The 17,563-nt window shown below is 42.5% G+C and overlaps 2 protein-coding genes across 2 annotated transcripts; both read left to right on the top strand.

Moving 5' to 3' along the window:
• Positions 1-5,555: 5,555 nt before the first annotated feature.
• zgc:92590 (uncharacterized protein LOC474322 homolog) lies at positions 5,556-8,405 on the top strand. Its single transcript, XM_036537956.1, has 5 exons — positions 5,556-5,602; positions 5,881-6,033; positions 6,808-7,067; positions 7,837-7,973; positions 8,259-8,405. The coding sequence occupies exons 1-5, from the start codon at positions 5,556-5,558 to the stop codon at positions 8,403-8,405; spliced, it is 744 nt and encodes a 247-aa protein (XP_036393849.1).
• A 2,347-nt stretch (positions 8,406-10,752) lies between these two features.
• On the top strand, positions 10,753-15,825 carry LOC118783978 (zinc finger protein 497-like). Its single transcript, XM_036537932.1, has 8 exons — positions 10,753-10,915; positions 11,631-11,865; positions 12,339-12,593; positions 12,826-13,077; positions 13,195-13,338; positions 13,517-13,746; positions 15,179-15,348; positions 15,637-15,825. Exons 1-7 carry the CDS (start codon positions 10,784-10,786, stop codon positions 15,335-15,337), a joined length of 1,407 nt encoding a protein of 468 aa, XP_036393825.1. The 5' UTR covers positions 10,753-10,783; the 3' UTR covers positions 15,338-15,348; positions 15,637-15,825.
• The last annotated feature ends 1,738 nt before the right edge of the window (positions 15,826-17,563 follow it).

The following is a 17,563-nucleotide window of genomic DNA, read 5'->3' on the forward strand; positions in this document are numbered from 1 at the left end:
CCCACGTTAGTCTGCAGTAAAGGATTCTGAAAATTAAGAATGTTGATATTTTTTCTTACAAATCAACGTTAAAATTAATTTTAGCCAGTGTAAGTACAGAAAAGAATATAGTTTTCAAAATCAGGAAATGTTTTAATGCAAAGATTTTTTTGAATTTTTTGATCTAGATGCCTAAACCATTTGCCAGTGTGGTCTTCTCTTATGACAATTCATGTATTTATGTTGTTATAGGGGAATGCATGCTGGTTGTAGCCCTTTTATTCTAGAAGTTAAATCTGTTGTGAGTAAAGTGCAGTTGCTCCAAGGTTTAGCATGTCTAGTCCTGTTTCTTTCATTGTTAGATTAAGCAAATGATGAGAAAGTGAAGGCTACAGTGTTGTTGGTTTTCAGATCTGCTCCGTAGATTGATAGCTGTAACATTCATGTTAAAGGCATGAACACCGCAGTGTTTTGGAGGTGAAAGTCCTTTGCTCTAATTTAAAACATAGTCCTTATGTCATGACTGCGGTCCCTGTGCTGTATAGGTCTGTGCTCATTTCTAACCTGCATTGGTTACTAGAATATGTTGAGAGCTGTTTATGAGACAGATGGTTAGCAATTGTTTAAGAATTCACAATTTGCTATAAAAATATTTACGGTTTTTTTATATATACTTGCACAGAAATTAAAAAACAGCAGAAAGTATGCAGAAATTCCTGATGGCCAATGTTTAAGTAAGCACACGGTTTTATGATGAAGCACTTGGACATGCAATTAACTGTGGGTCAAAAGACAAGCTGTTTAGAGAGCAACAGAACTTGCTTTGCAGACTAGATGTGGATTAAGCTGTTACATTGTAACCCACCGCATACAACAACAAAAAGACAGCATAAAGCCAAGGGAAATGTACAGCATAAATCTTGTGCTGATATAAATCTTGATGTTAAGATGGTTATTGGATTTGCCTTAATCTACCATTTGAACATTAACCTGTATCACTTTGGTCTGCGATTTTGTGTTGCTGGACACAAACTTTCTCTGTTGTAGGTAGTTGTATGATGCAAGTAACGCTGTACCCACTTAATTGCCATTTGTTCTCTTTCCTGTATTTTGTGTTTCTCTGAGTCGTCCCAATAATATTGCTTCTTCAGATTCAAGAGTATGCAGTAGCTTTGTATTATCAACACTAGAATTTCAGTGCGCATACAGAATTGTTTACAGATAGGGGGTGCTGTTTACATTAGAGCCAGAGTCTGAAAGTTAAAAAAAAAAAAAAATCCTGCACACTAGTCTGCAGTTTACATGCCTTGCACTTATCAGCTTCAAATTAGTGAATTTTTCAGAAAGGGCTTGTGTTAAACACTTTCGGCCTCAATTTGACAGGTGATTTGCAAAGAAAAAATATGAATGGGTTGTATTGAAATGTATGAATAAATATTCTCAATCTGATTATTTTGTGCTGTTTTTTTTTTTTTTAATAAAATGCAGATTCCAACTAATAGGTATTGTTTTTAATCATAAAAAGTTTAAAATTGTAAATGGCTTTGTTGTTGTTGCCATTTTTTCAGCTGGTTCAGTTTTTTTTTTTTTTTGATCAATTTTTTTTTTTCTTCCTCTTCAGCGAGGCTGCGTAGCATGAGGTGCCAGGATTGTGGCCAGCAGTTCGTACGATGGGAGGCCTTCAAGATCCATCTACGTCAGCATGAGAGTATGGAGCAGAGCAAAAAAGAAAAGGGGAAGAAGAGACCACTAAGCCATGGAAGAAATAAAAACAAGGAAGGACCCAGAAATGAAAAAGGCGATGGGAGAGGTGACGATAACGATAATGATGATGAGGTCTGTTTTGCCAGTGCCTGGGAGGTCAAAGCCTCCGATGTCTTCAAAGTTCGCCCACGAGTTGCCATGCTCTCTGAAGAGGAAAAGGCCGTCTATAGCCGCTCGCACAGGGTCTATGCCTGCTCGGTGTGTGGCAAAGTCTATTCTTACTTAGAGTCCTTGAGGAGTCATCAGAAAATGCATGATGACAAACAGACGGAGCCTCCGGTATTCCCCTGCTTAGATTGTGGCAAAGTCTTCAGTCACCAGTCAAACTTCTGTGTCCATCTGAAGTTGCACAAGACTATGGAGGTCTCCAGCAATTTCAAATGTGAGCAGTGCAACAAGACCTTCAATTCTTTCCAGACCTGGGTAGCCCACCGGGAGATCCACAAGCGGAAACCATACTGGTGCCTTTCGTGTGCCAAGGGCTTCAAGGACGCTAAAGGGCTCGACAGGCACTTGCTTGGACACAACCTCAAACGTCATAAGTGTGACCTTTGCCCTAAGACCTTCCGTGTGCCCGCTGAGCTTCGCTACCACCGCAACACCCATACCGGTGCCAAGCCGTACACATGTCAGCTGTGCATGAAGACCTTCTCCCAGCTTGGCAACCTCATTACCCACCGGAAAAAACATGTGGGTGTCTACAGGGAGGGTAGCGAGATTCCAATAAGGAAGTACTCTGGGAGGAGAAGAGTAACCGAATTGAAGAAGCTGATTGTCATGGCGATGAATGTGGAAGAGGCCAAGGACAAAGAGGGAGTGAATGCAGTGGGGGACATGGTGGATGAAGAGGAGTCCGAAGGAGAGGCTGGGGAGAAAGAAGCAGTAGAAATGAGAGAACGAGTAGAAAAGCCCATTGAGGAGGAGGAGGAGAAGGATGAGGACGAGGGGGAGCTGTTGTGTTTTGAATGTGGCAGTTGCTTCAGTCAGGAGTCGGAGTTGCATCTACATTACATGAAGCATGCAAGTGGTGAACTGTAAGTGGATGGGAGAGGGGGTAGCATGGACTGATATTAGCTAGCTAACCTCTCTGATTTTGTGGGGTTATTTTCCAGGAAAGCTTCCAATATCTATGATGCAGGAATCAATTTCAAGTAACACTACATTGTTAGAGTCACTCCAAATGTGCCTGTAAATTTGTACACAGAAAACACTGTAGTGTGTCTGAGTTAACCTCTTCCGAGGACAGGATTGTATGAAATACTTGATTTTCAGTGTTTGCAGGATATTGGTTGGGGCAGATTAATTTAAATATGTTCAAATGAATTCAGCACATGGTAATGCTGCTTTTGACATAGATGAATGCCATAAACACAAGAATGTGAAAAAATGGCCACTTAAAGAAGATTTTTATTGTTCAGTCAAGGAAGCATTGTTTGCAAAAGGACACTTGGGAAATGAATTCCAGCTCCCTGAAGCACCTGGTAACTGTGGTGCTGTGTCCATTCCAGACACATACACAAAAAACAATGGACTGAAATTGTTTTTCTCCTTAAAAGTTCATTAGGTTCATTAGTTCAAAAGGTCAGTAGTTGCAAAGTAGTTTATGTCAAATAAGCTATGAATTAAATAGGTATTTATATATAGTCATCATTCATATAGTCATTATTCAATAGGTGTGTGTAGATATAGGTTCCAAACATTTCAAAGAGCTCTCAGGGATCTGTTTACCATGTTAGTAACTGTGACTGACCTTCTACTGTGCTTGAGACTTAGTCCTTTATTCTTGCCTCTGTAAATCTTGTGCATATGGTCTGCTCCTGTGGGCGAATGCCAGAACTCACAAGACCTTGTTCTTCACAACCAAATACTGATTAGTTTCAGGATTGACTTTTCCTCATGATTGTTGTGTGTTTGCATAGTTGTCTGTTTTGGATAGTCGTAATATTATATTCAGCGGTGGCGAGATAGTATCATTAAGTGGTTAATCAGACAGGCTAGGAATAATGGGAAGTTCAGACGTGTTAGAGTATGTGGGATTATGTGAGTGTTGATGTGGTATTATTGGTTTAAATATGAAAAGGGTTTTTAACTGATCAGACCAATTTTAAGTTCACCACTTCCTGTCTCTCTCCTGTGAAAGCCATTTGTTTTAAGCATTATGATTATGATCTTATGAGGAACTGTGACTGTGAATCAGTTAAAGTAACCCTAAAACAAATTGGCCTCATTTTTGTAACGCATTCACATTTAAATAATTTGGCAATAAACTACTTGCAGAGATCCCCACCGCAAAATTTTAGAAAATGTTCCACTCATATAAGAATGCCCAGTGGTTGGTATTAAAAGCAAAATCGTTAATGCTGGATTTATTGTACTTCTACAAAAATCTGAAAAGAACTACTAATGTAAGATGAGGAAATTGTGTAGAAGACAGGTGCATATGGTGTGCCCATGAATTGTGCCTTGGATTTGCAAGTCCTGGCAAATTTGAACGCATTTAAAGTTATGAACTAAATTTGATCTTTGTTTACAGTTCTGTGCTTCACGGTGCTCTTGTAAATATTACTCATAGAAGAGACCTTAGTAACTGAAAGAAACAGGTGGCAGCTTCTGTACCCGTCAGAAACATTTTTTTAATTGGGTGGGAATGATGCAACTACATTTATTTACAGTGGGGAAAGAGAAAATAAGCTTGTATCCAAAGATTTGAATGAGTTGCATGTTTATGATTTTGAAAACTATATTTAGACTTCAGTCTTTATTTTAGGCTAAATATAAATATCCAAAAACTAATGTAGAGTGCCTTTTTTACTACTGCTGAGTACAAGACACGACATAGTAAAAATCACTAACATTTTTTTTTTTTTTTTTTTTTTACAAGAGACAGCTCTGGAAAAGCTGTTTTCAGAAGCGTTTCTTGATTAGATGTTTGCTGTCAGCTTTGCTCACAAAAATATCCAGATTTTTATTATAATTATTGGAAAGTTCTCACAGTTGCAAGTTAATGAGGTATTTAAGGGAGAACATTTGCAACCCTGAATGTGAATAAAATGTAATACGTTATCAGCTGGTTTACCTCTGTTTTGCATTTTTTGCTGTTAAGCGATATTGTAATATGTTTGTATTCTTTTGGATTTTTTTCCTTTGTATCACAGACATAATAAAACCGTGAAAAACACAAAAGGCATGATTTTGATAATGTTATGTATGAATGTCTGTATGATGCTGGTGTTAGCTGTTAAGTCAAAACCATTAATGCCTTTGCATAAATTTCTGTGTTGCCTGATTTGATACATATGTTTTGCTTTTATAAAGATGGTACAGATGCTATGTCCCATAACAAAAAAAATTTCGAGTGTGAGGGTTTTATAAACTGCATGTTCAGAGAGGTTCAGATCTACAAAATTGCTTGCTTGGTGGTGGTTTAGCAAGCTGGATTTGTATGCTGTCAGTGCAGTAATATCGGTTTCAGGGCCTTCATCCCTCCCATTTTTAATGTTGTCCTGGTAGTTTGCTTACTGCTGGCTGCATGTGTGCCGTATCTTATTATTGCACGTCATGGAAGAACTGGATAAGAAAGTTTCGTACAGATGGAATATTTCACAACAAAACTCTTGCCTGTTTGGCATTTTATCTTTCCAATAATTTGATAGGTTCTATCTTTAGCTGTTTATCTCATCCAGCTCATATTGTAGTGAATGTGTGGGGTCAGGTGCTGCTTGGGAGGAGGATCTGTGCTACACCTTGCACATATATACACCCAGGTTTGATTTCGCATACCTCTACATTTGAGACCGCTTGATCAAGCCGAGATGAGGATGATTGCTGCAATAGCTTTGGTAATTTTGGCTGTCGGTGAGTAAGCCAGACTGGGACCATACAATTTTGCTCGCACACAAACGCACCAAGTAGAATCTATTTGTTGGTTTAACACAATTTCTAATATGTGAGTACTCCACCCTCAGTGTGTTAAAGATTTGTCAGAGATGTCAAGCATGTGTGGGTGGATCATATTTTGACTGCAGAATAGAGGGTACTGTAGTATCCTTTTTAGTATATTGACATTTGTTACCAACTAGGCTGGAAAACAGCCTTCAATCAGTAATATTGATCTTGATGTGTGGCAGTTGGGAGCAGTTGGGGCGAGGATAAGATCATCGGGGGGAATGAATGTCGCCCCCACTCCCAGCCATGGCAGGCGTACCTCACATATGACAACGGGGTGCGTTGGTGTGGGGCGTCTCTGATCAACGAGTGGTGGGTTGTGTCGGCAGCCCACTGCTACATCCCGTGAGTATATAACATTTTTATGGTCACTCAATGTGTCCAGTCTGCCAGGAACTCTGGATACGTGTGTGTCCTTTGTGGGTGGTGTTTGATTTATTCTGTTTTGTCATGTAAGAAAACACACTCAAACCTTGTAATTGCACCTTGTAAGTTGCTCTTAATAAGTCTACTAAATGATATTGTACTGTAAAAAAAAAAATTTTTATAGGGAGTATTATACATCTATGTATATATGGCAATGTCCTTGATCCCCTCACAAACCCTTGTATAAACCCCTGAGCAATTTGAAATCCATGCACATTTGTGTAGATGTTCGCCTTTACCTGACTGTCCCATCCCGACGAGGTCGCTCCTCTCACACATGATCCCAGTCTGTACTCATCCCTCAGTGGCGGCACGGAGGTTAGGACAGCGGTATCGCTGGCCATCTTCCGTCGCAGACTGGACCCACTTCTTCAGACTGCATCTTGGTTCCACCTCAGTCCCCACCCCCTAACACCTGCTGCCTCTAGGATATGATGTTTATTTTATGTGTAGTATTGTGATGTTGTGCACTTGGCTTCTGTAGTTAACTTGTGGTAGGGCTTGAATGGTGTTATGCTCACACACGCTAGTCTGTGAGTGTTGCTTGCCTTATCAAGTTTATCATTTTAACTTGAATGGATACACATTCTATTGTGCTGGAAGTTGCTTTGGATAAGAACGTCTGCTAAATGCACGTAATGTAATGTAATGATGAGAATGTGAAACAATTGCTGCCACACACCCAACCCTCAGCCCTCCTCGCTTGGCGGTCCACCTCGGAGAGCACAACATACAGAGGGAGGAGGGGACAGAGCAGAGAATCTGGGCTGCAAGGGTCATTCCTCACCCTGGCTATGATGCAAACACCTACGACAACGACTTCATGCTCATTAAGCTGAGTGAGCCAGCTACGTTCAACCAGTACGTGCAACCCATCACCCTGGCAACCAGCTGTGCTCGGACTGGCGAGCAGTGCCTGGTGTCTGGCTGGGGCAATCAGATCAACACTGGAGGTGAGAAGGGGAGGGGGGCACTATCCATTCATTACATTACATTACATTATTGGCATTTAGCATCCAGAGCAACTTACATCAATTACAGGTTTTTACAATGTTATCCATTTATACAGCTGGATATACACAATACAGTTTCTTGCCCAATGGTACAGCAGCAGTGCCCCTGCGGGGAATCAAATGGGCAACTTCTCGGTTACAAGTCCTGCTCCTTAACCAATGTGCTACACTGCTACCCCACATGATTTGCTGTGGAAATTACCCTTCTGAATAAATTTTGCTAGTTGGTATGTGTGGGCATAATGGTAAGGAGCAGGTCTTCTACCCCACATGATTTGCTGTGGAAATTACCCTTCTGAATAAATTTTGCTAGTTGGTATGTGTGGGCATAATGGTAAGGAGCAGGTCTTCTACTGTACCCTTAAGCAAGATAGGTTAACATCTATTGCTTCAATAAGTATCTAGCTGAATAAATGGGTGATATAACCAATGTAGTGTGCTCAGGATAAGGGCGTCTGCTAAACCAATAACAAATGTAATGATTTAGTTCTTGGCAGTCTGACACATAACTAACTGTGAAGTCAACAGCCTTCACACTTGGTTGTCACTTTCATCTACTTGAAAAAAATTCAGCTGATTTTGATTGGCCAGAACTGAAGTGGCATGACATTAAAAATTCTGTTCCACATTGTACTGTAATTTGTAACTGCATTTCCCTGTGGGTGTGGCTTTAATGATGAGCATGATGAGACGCAACTTTGTCTTCTAGTGAACTATGCGTCAGTGTTGCAGTGCTTGGATCTGCCCATCCTGTCTGAATCTCAGTGCAAGAACGCCTATGGCAGCCTCATTACTGACAACATGTTCTGTGCTGGATTCTTGGAGGGAGGCAAAGACTCTTGTCAGGTTTGTGTGCACATACATTCCTTCCATAGATGCAAATTTGAATGGATAATGGTGTCCAACCATACATTTTTGGTTGTAACCCTCTGTTGCAGGTGCTGGGGTTATGTCGATGGTGTTCTCACATTCTTGTCATGTTTTTCAGTCTCTTGCAACTTGAAGGTTAAAATCAAATTGGTGCATGCTTTCATTGAATGTCCCCTGTCAAATCACTATGCCTGTGTTAACTTTCCTCTCAGTACAGTTTTGTCATTCACACCCTTGCACCTCTTACTTTCTCTCCTACAGGGTGACTCTGGTGGCCCATTGGTGTGCAATGGCAAGCTGCAGGGTGTTGTGTCTTGGGGATACGGTTGTGCAGAAAGTGGTTACCCTGGGGTGTATGCCAATGTCTGCCGCTATATTGACTGGGTCAAAGCTATCATGACCGACTAAGACTAGAAGGGGAGAGACCCACACAATTTGATTCCTGTTTCTCTTTTTTAAAGTTACAGAACCACAGACAACAGAACTCACGTTCAAATGGCTCAATGTAGCACTTTGATGATGCCAAGAACAAGACAATATTTCTGATGTTGGAAAAACAAGCAACTGAATGTGGAATAAAAGTATCAAAATGTGCTCTGCTATCCATGTTCATTTTTATAGTTGCCTTTGCTATTTAATACTGACGTGGTTAGTACATCCTCTGTTTTGGTATTTTATAAGATGTGTTTTCTTTATATTTATGTGTATGTTTATATATATGTATGTTGCAAAAGGGACAGATTGACGTTTTCTGTATAAAGCCATGGTTTCATCTGAATTTATAAAGAATGCATAGCATCATACTGCAATCAAACCAGTTTACAGGATACAGTTATATTACACATCTCCTAGATAAGCTTTTATATTTTGTTATAGTCTTTTAGAGAAAATTGTGTGTGCCCGCGTTTTTATGCAAAGCTGGCCATTCCAAGCATTACGAAGTCCTTTAAGAGCAAAGCCGCTTATATTAAGAAACTACTGTTTACCTCAGAACAGATGCGGTTAATGTATCATCAGTTACTTTTATTTATTTATTTATTTTTGGAGGTGATTAAACAGCGTTTAAAACACGACTGTACAAGCAAGCCAGGCTGCATCATCAAATTCCGCCCCGTTCTTACTAGTGCCAGTTAATTTAACCCTCCAGTCCAGCGGCACAGTCAAGCGCCCTAAAGTCCAAAGAGTTCTTTGTACTCATCTACTGGGCTGCTGCAGGACCCTACCTAACGTCATCTTCCCGCGACTATGTTGAGTGTATATTCGGGGTTCTATCAAATTATCCACCCAGCTGTCCGTAAAACACGTTAGCTTTCTACTGTGTTTACAACGATAAAGCGTCATTCACTGAACAAAATGCGGACTGTATTCCACAGACAAACACCAAGTTAGCCGAGTAAAGAAATAACAGCTAGCCAACAATATATCCTAATTAGAACTCATATCTGCCTAGCTGTGTAGCTATGATCAGAATATACTACGATTTGGTTTACTGGCCAGATTAGTATTAGTGTTAGTGTTAATCGTAAAATACGAACTATTTATTTACCCGCTGGGCAAACCAGAATAACTTTATATGTATTTTTACATGTCATTTAAGATGTAAGTTAAGTGCAGTGGTTGGCCGATTAGCGAGCACAGTAGTTAGCTTCATTGCTCAAAAACTTAAGCTATAGCAACGCGCATTCAGTTCCGCCTGCTTATTGTCGGATTTTATGAGTTGAATTAAAGTTGTGGTCTCTCAAGACGCTGCAAGTTATGGGGAAAAAAAACCGTATGCTCATTTCACTGCAGGAATATGAAAGTGCTTGTGGCTGTCTTCTCTCTGTTGTAATGTGTTAAAAATTTGGGAAGTGGAATGCAAAAATATGATGGAGGACGAATACAATCGTGAAACGAAAAAGATGTACTAACATCCACCAGAACCTGGCTGCGTGCTTAGTTTATGACTCTCCATGGGTTCTGAAACACTTTGTAGTAGCCAGGGATAGATCACAGTCACTCACCTCTTCCTGTGGCAGCGACCAGAGATGGAGGTGTGTCAGGTATCAGTCAAAATAGAAGGAGATGAACCAGACAAGCGTGGTGGACTAATGGTGGGCGTGAAGGAGGAGGAAGAGCGGGAGTCGGACGTCAGTGGAGCTGAGGTCCCTAAAAGTGGTAAGTATGGTGTGGGTGCTGATGAACTTCTTCTTGTCTATTAGCTGTAGTTGTACATCCCACCTCGCTCTAGCATATAAGATAAAATAAGATAACACTTTATTGATCCCCAGGCGGAGAAATTTGGGAGGATGTATATACAGGATGTAGTAACCGCAGTTTATTCCCTGTTTTTTTTTTTTCCACTCAGTCAACACTGTAACGATTCCAAGATGATATGCATTACAGTATTGTCTTTTAGCAGATGTTCATATCCAGAGTGCCTTACATGGGTTACACTTTTAGCGTTATCCATTTATACAGCTGGATATTTACTAGTGTACATTTGCCCATGGGTACAGCAGCAGTGCCCCAAAAGGGAATTGAACCAGCCCTGTTCCTTAGTACTATGCTAACCTGCCATCCCATACTTTTCTGCAGTATATGGTATTGTCGTTAATTTCTTTATCTGACTGGCTTTTAAACAGCGACTTTACTGGGTCTGGGTCAATTTGTTTGCAAGTGGTCTGCATACGGTATCTGCAGATGATGTCGCTGTCTGATCGGGTGACTCACTCTCTGCCTCAGTTTGGCTGCTGTGCAGGCAGTGTGGGGCAGCTTTCGGTGACGGACGGGCCAGGCGGCGCCACATGCGCCTCTCCCACCCGGAGGAGTACCAGGAGCAGGTGCTGGCACGCTCTCGCCTCAGGTGCCACCTCTGCGGCCTGCCCTGCTCGTCGTCACGGCAACTCATTGAGCACCAGCGTTCTCAGCACCCCCTGGTGAGTTGCGGGGGCGTCACTGCGGAACTTCTGCATGGCACCAGAGATGACAGTGTATGTTCTGATGAAGGTATAAGTAAAGATCATCCGGTGTGCAGTGCCTGTGCCATGCTATGCACAGTGCACTTTTAATAAAGTTTGAGTAAAACTCACGTGCTTTCATGGAAGTGGTTCACAGTTGTAAGTAGGTTATGCTTCCGACAATTTAAAACACCTCAAAAAGTGGGCTTCACAGTATCGTTGAATGCTCTTTTTGTGTTAGAACAGTGCTTTAGTAATTTAAAACAGACTAGATGGCACCTATGATAGATAACACAGGTCAGTCAAAGTGATTTTACAACATCCACACAGCAGCAAACCAGGGTATTTGTTACTGCAGCCTGTGAGTATGTTATAGCCTCCTGTGTAACCTTAGTATGTCAGCCACCCGCACACAGCATAAACCAAATGCTGTTTGTAGTACCCAGTCTTGACATTACAGTACATTGGATTACATTATTGTCATTTAGCAGATGCTCTCATCCAGAGCGAATGACATAGTTTACAGTTTTACATGCTACCCATTTTAATCTGTGAGTATTTACTGAGGCAATTCTGGGTGAAGTACCTTCCCCAAGGCTGCAGCAGCAGTGCCCCAGCGGGGAATTGAACCAGCAACCTTTCCGGTTGCGAGCCCTGCACTGATGATGACTAATGATAACATGCTCGTTCCCAGGGCCGACCGTTCCAGTGCCCTGTCTGCGGGGACAGCTTCATCCAGTCCCACGCCCTTATCAACCATCAGCGTCGGCACGTACGCCAGTCCCGCTACGCCTGCCGCGACTGCCCCCACACCTCCCGCTCGCTGGCCCAGCTCCTGGCCCACCGCCGCGCCCACGCGCTCCCTCGCCCTCCGCTGCCAGCGCCTCCAGCGGCCACACCCGCAGCTGCGGAGGAACCTCAACAGACGCGTGAGTGAGGGGAGGTGTTAAAAGCAGATATCTGAACAGGGAATTAATTCATGCTGCTCACGCATGTATCGGAAATCTTGAGCTGCTGTATCAGGCTAGCAAACAGTATTTTTAGAAAAATGGGTTGAAACATTACATTACATTGCATGCATTTCGCAGATGCTCTTATCCAGAGCGATTTACTGCACAGTGGAACGTAAGTGTATCCATTTAAGTTAAATGAGCAACAGTGTCAGACGAGGCTAACAACACTCCCAGACCAGTGAATGTGAGAATAGCACCATTCAAACCCTACCACAAGTTAAATTGTGCAACGGAAACCAAGCATACTACGATACGTCAGACCCTCATTTCCAACCTGCTGTAGGCTTTACCCTTTGCATTGTTCCCATTCAACTTCATCCACTGTCAATTGTACCTATTAACCCTGTCCAATCATCTTTATTAATCCGCCCATCTCTCCGCCCCCCCAGCCGCCTCATCCCTGCAGTGTCCTCAGTGCTTCATCACCTTCCAAGACCTGCAGACCAGCCAGCAGCACATGCGGCTGCAGCACCCCGCGCTGTACTGGCAGCAGCTGAGGGGCCGCACCGTCTTCGCCTGCCGCCGCTGCGACCGCACCTTCCCCTCCTCCCGCCAGCTCTCTGCCCACCAGCGAGCCCACCTCCAGGGCCAGGAGGCGGAGGACGAAGAGCGGGAGGCGGAGCTGAGGAAGAGCGCCCCGGATGGTAGGCGGTTTTCAGGGAGGATGTTGTTTCCATTTCTTGAGCTCACGTATGAAGGAGGGTGAGAGCAAATTTGGCACAAAGGAAGGGTGGTCTTCAGTAGCTGTGTTATTTTTAGTTGGACCAGCAGGCCAAGCTACCAAATAATCCCCTCTAAAAAAATGGAAAACATGATGAAATCTGCTAAAAGGACGGTCAGTAAAGTCCTTTTTTTTTGTTTATCCCCACCTTTCAGCCCAGCCTCCGTCCCCCTGCCCCCGAGTCCTTTCCGAGCAGCACAAGTGCCCCTACTGCAACTTCCTTTTCAGAGACGCCAAGACCAAATTGCGCCACATGAATGCCAAGCACCCTCCGGGCTGCCCCCCGCCCCCTCCACTGCTCCTCACGGCCACAGACTCAGGGGGTGAGGGAGAGGGGGAAGAGAAAGCGGTGATGGCAGTGCAGATTAAAAAAGAAGAGGAAGAAGAGCTGGAGAAATGTGAGGAAGGTGAGAGATGGCACAGACCAACCTAGTTTCGCACCACAGTCCCACAGGCTGCATGACTCCTGCACTTGTGCACGTTTCAGTCACTCCTCATTACATGGGTGCTCTTCATGTCTCAAGACAATCCCTGCGCAGCTCCAGGCCCCACCCTCGACGGCCATTCACGGCTCCTGAATGGGGGGACAGAAGGAGATGAGGATGAAGGGGGTGTGGTCAAAGTGAGGATCAAGGTGGATCCAGGAGAAGAGGAGGGGGAAGAGAGAGGTGCGAGGAGAGTGTGCATGCACCTCCGTGCTCACATGCAGAAGTTCAAAAGTTAAAACTTAAAATGGTTAACTACTGTGTGGTTGACTTTTCATAAGGTCTCACCTCCAGTGTTTTGTATTTCTCTCACTGTATGTGGTCAGAGTAAAGCATGCTGTCTCTCCCACCACGGTTTCAGTTCCCTCCCCTTCACCCCCTCCGGCTTGCGAGTGTGCCCTGTGCGGGAAGGGGTTTGAGCAGATGGTGGCGGTAGCGAGGCAGAGGCGTCGTGGCCGGCGCAGGGACCACCCCACCCTCCTGGGCCCCCGGGGCCACGTCTGCAGGCACTGTGGCCAGCTCTGTCACAGCCGGGAGGAGCTGCAGCAGCACCAGAGGCTGCACACGGATGAGAGGCCCTACCACTGCCAGGTGCTGCTCTCTCCGCTGGGGCTGAGCGTAGCTACTAGCTTTGGAGGGATTGTGTGTGTATGTTGTGTCTGAACCTGCTGCCATTATGCTCTGGCCTTTGCTATTCTATTTGAGTTTCTGTCAAATCTCAGTCCACAGGTCCAGTTTGTGGTATATATTGAGGGAGCCTGCAGGGTAGGAATTACTGGTTTTCGTCTCTATCTTTGTTGGGGTTCCCGATACAGAAAACCTCTGTATGGTATATGATATGGTATATGGAACCCCAACAAAGATAGAGACCAAAACCAGTAATTCCTACCCTGCAGGCTCCCTCAATATATACCACAAACTGGACCTGTGGACTGAGATTTGACAGAAACTCAAATTCTACATTAAAATAAGCAACAACGTACAAAACGATTTTAACCCAGAGAAAGGAAATTTTGAAGTAGCATCTTATGCAAGTAAATGTAAAAGCTGTAATTTTTGATTAGGAGTAATGTCTAGTTTCTTTTCTTTTTTTTGTAAATGCAATTATTTTACATGGATGTAAAATGGGAAAAAAAGAGGTTTAAGACCTTGTTTTCTCTCTGTATATCTGACTGTGCAGAACAGGCCTTTTGGCACTGGGTATCTAACACAGTGCTGCCTGCAGTCCATGGTTGTGCCTAACTCTAACAGGGCATCTGCTGGTATAAAAATATTCCATGATCAGTTTAGGCCAGGGGTCATCCTGTTGCCTTTCAAAGAGTAAATTTGCTCCACAGTTCAGTGACAGCTGAGGCACAGGTACAATGATCGACACATATTAACATCTGAGAGAAACAGAGAAAAAAAAAATCTTACATTGAAAGTTCAGCAATGTATGGACACATATAATTACTGGTCTTGCATCATTAGTGTTGGACATCAGTTTGATGGCCCTTGGAATCAAGCACAGGCTCAACTCTTTTACAGTCATCTGAACACAGCATGAACAGTGTAGGACTCTGAGAAGCCCTGTTTTTCATGATGATGACAGTGACAGCAGCCTGTCAGTTTAAACAACATTGTAAATACAGCTGTTAAGCCATTTTGTTAGAACTAGTGGGGTATTCAGCCATTGAAATGTCTTATGTCATGATATGCATTGGGTTGTGTTGAAAAAGGCTGAGCTGAAAACTGCCTGTAAAATTATTACATAGTAGTTTGGTGCTACAAGCTACAAGCTGTAGTGACATCTGTATTTTGGTTTGTTGATGTTGAATGTCGATGTTCAAGGACTCATGTTTAAAAGCATTTCACTGAAGAAGTGAAAACATGTGGTCTGTGCTGGTTATGTGTTGGTGAATTTTTTTTTTTTAGGGACCTCCTTCTCACCTCCTTCTGTTTTTTTTTTTTTTTTGTACTGTGTGTGGAGGGAGCGTTTAGCACTGGGCTTATGTGTGTACGTCTCGCTTTCTTTCACACACAGCACTGCGGAAACACTTTTAAAAAGGCCTCTGGACTGCAAAGGCACAAGAGCGTTCACTCTCAACTCCTCCACACTGTGACCGCCCCTACCCCAGCGGCTCCCTCCCTCCAGCGCAGAGTGACAACTTCCACCTCACAAACAGACTGTGAGTGTGACTGATACTCAGCTTGGTATGTACCACCGGACAGGCTTCATAAATTCAATATGGTCCCCACAAAGAGAGTGAAGATGAGGCTATAGTCAGTTTCTCTTTGAGGGCTTTCCTTGTCGGGTTGTCTTCTGTGGTCTGGTGTTGTGTTTGCATTCTGCTTACTGCACATGCAAATTTTTTGGTAGGTAGGTCAGTAGGTGTTTATCTCTGTTAATTGCTACGTGACTGCTGTGCCACTGCATCGACATGCCCCTGTTTCTTCTCTCTCCCTCACTCTTTCTTTCTCTCTCTCTCTCCCTCTTTTTAGGGGACTGTACCATTCAGTCAGTCATATCGTATCAACTTCAACAGTGAGAGGAGCTGGGAGAAGGTCAGGAACTCAGTTTCTCCTAATGTCCCTCCACAAGTTGTCCTTGACCACCTTACACAATCAATCTGAAACACTAACACACTGTGATCCACCTGTGTCTCACGAGAGGCAAGGCAAACACATGCTTCCCCCTTCAATGACTCCTTCCATGATTTCTGAGAGGTTATTTGACTCATGTTCGTTGTACATGTTCGTTGTACATTTTTTCTGAATAAATGAATAATGATAATCTGTTTAAGTGCCAACACAAGTGAACAGGTTGTTCATAAGACAAAACATCGAAAATGATGACAGTATTTACTAGGGATGGGACAATAAATCAGAATTCGGTAAATTGCGATTCAAATATATTATGATCCATTTTGTAAGTCAGAAAATGATACCGCGATATTTGCTACTTTGTATTGTACCCTATTCTTGCCCAATGATGTGCTAGTAACTAGTTAGTGCAAGTAGAGCTTTACCTACATATATGAAGTTCACTTGTGTCTCATTGCCCATTCACAACCAAGAAATATCTTTTCATTGTTGCTTTTGGTCCGAGCTAGCCAAAGATAGTCTTTGCGTTACCTATCATACTGGACCGTATCTCCACCACGTCCTTGGCAACATATTTATGAGCAGCTAATGAAGTTGTGTAGAAGACACTCATTGTACATGTCCCTGCAACGCCTTGACTAGTAGGCCGAGGTAGCTAATGTTTATTTCTGTCGCCGATTTGCATATTGCACAGATACTGTATGCTGTACTTCTAGCCATAAACGAACTTTAGGTTGACACGTGATTGAGTTAAACAAAACTAATTTAATCTCGTTAATGCAAAAACAAATAGAGTACATAGTAGAAACCGATATAATAAATTTATACTTTGTTACATGTTTCTTCCTTAAACTTGTAATTCGACAGGGTAAGAAAACCATGCAGCTCCACTGTAAACAAAACAGAAAATACCGCCAAATTTGCTTCATTGCATTACCACATCAACCAATATCCGCGTCTTTCTCTTAAAGTGACAATCATGTAAACAGTCAAAATATAAGGGTTTTGCAATAAGCACTGTTACTTAGGAACACTAGATTCAAATTACATGTAAGTATTTATTTTAATAAATGTGTATATTCTGATATCAAACATGAATTTGGTGCTTACAGAGACTGATCGCAAGGGTGCGAGTGGATTAATATTTAATTTCACACGCAATAATTTTTATTTGCAAATGCGAGCAAAACTGTTCCACTGTACAGCCCTGATATGCATGCACATACAGTGTGTGAGTGTGAGCTTCCAATTGAACATAAAAAATTCAGGCTCTGTGGGACTGCTGGACCCCTAGTGTGAATTCTAACCTTAGGCTTCTTCAGCTCTTGCATCTCCTCTCCTGTCTGTTGCCTTTTCTCTGCTGTTTTCTGTATTTTGTCACATTTCCATATTTTTTAAACATTATGAAACAACCAAAGCTGCCAAGTGTGTTATAGCAGAGGTCTTTGCAAGCTTATATTTGTCAGGACAATTTTTTTTTCTTTGTGGATAGATAGGAGATACTGGTTTCCATCCACTGGATCAGCCTAAATGTAGACAACTATTGTTGAATGTTTATTTTACTTGTAACTTTTATTTTATTTGTTGTATTTATGACACTTTTGTTGTATTTCTGATCTTTAAAAGAATGTCTGTTGTTGCTTTGATCTCTTTATGTTTTATCTAATAGAGAACTTAATTCAAATGAGAATTTATTTTGTATTTTGTATGGCTAAAAATTAGGTATCAATTCTGAATAGTCATACTTTGTCACTGAACTGTTATTAGGCTCTATCGAATCGTGGTGATATCGAATCGCGAACCTCATATCGTGTATTGAACCGAA

This window comes from Megalops cyprinoides, chromosome 10, assembly GCF_013368585.1.
Source record: "Megalops cyprinoides isolate fMegCyp1 chromosome 10, fMegCyp1.pri, whole genome shotgun sequence".
Classification (NCBI taxonomy): domain Eukaryota; kingdom Metazoa; phylum Chordata; class Actinopteri; order Elopiformes; family Megalopidae; genus Megalops; species Megalops cyprinoides.

Bases quoted from the DNA above. Each gene is read 5' to 3' on its own strand.
- zgc:92590 (XM_036537956.1), top strand. From the start codon at position 5,556: ATGAGGATGATTGCTGCAATAGCTTTGGTAATTTTGGCTGTCGGTGA. The intron at 5,603-5,880 runs GTAAGCCAGACT...AGTTGGGAGCAG, and splicing joins GTAATTTTGGCTGTCGGTGA to TTGGGGCGAGGATAAGATCA. The intron at 7,068-7,836 runs GTGAGAAGGGGA...TTTGTCTTCTAG, and splicing joins CAATCAGATCAACACTGGAG to TGAACTATGCGTCAGTGTTG.
- LOC118783978 (XM_036537932.1), top strand. From the start codon at position 10,784: ATGCGCCTCTCCCACCCGGAGGAGTACCAGGAGCAGGTGCTGGCACGC. The intron at 10,916-11,630 runs GTGAGTTGCGGG...GCTCGTTCCCAG, and splicing joins AGCGTTCTCAGCACCCCCTG to GGCCGACCGTTCCAGTGCCC. The intron at 13,078-13,194 runs GTGAGAGATGGC...TCATGTCTCAAG, and splicing joins GCTGGAGAAATGTGAGGAAG to ACAATCCCTGCGCAGCTCCA.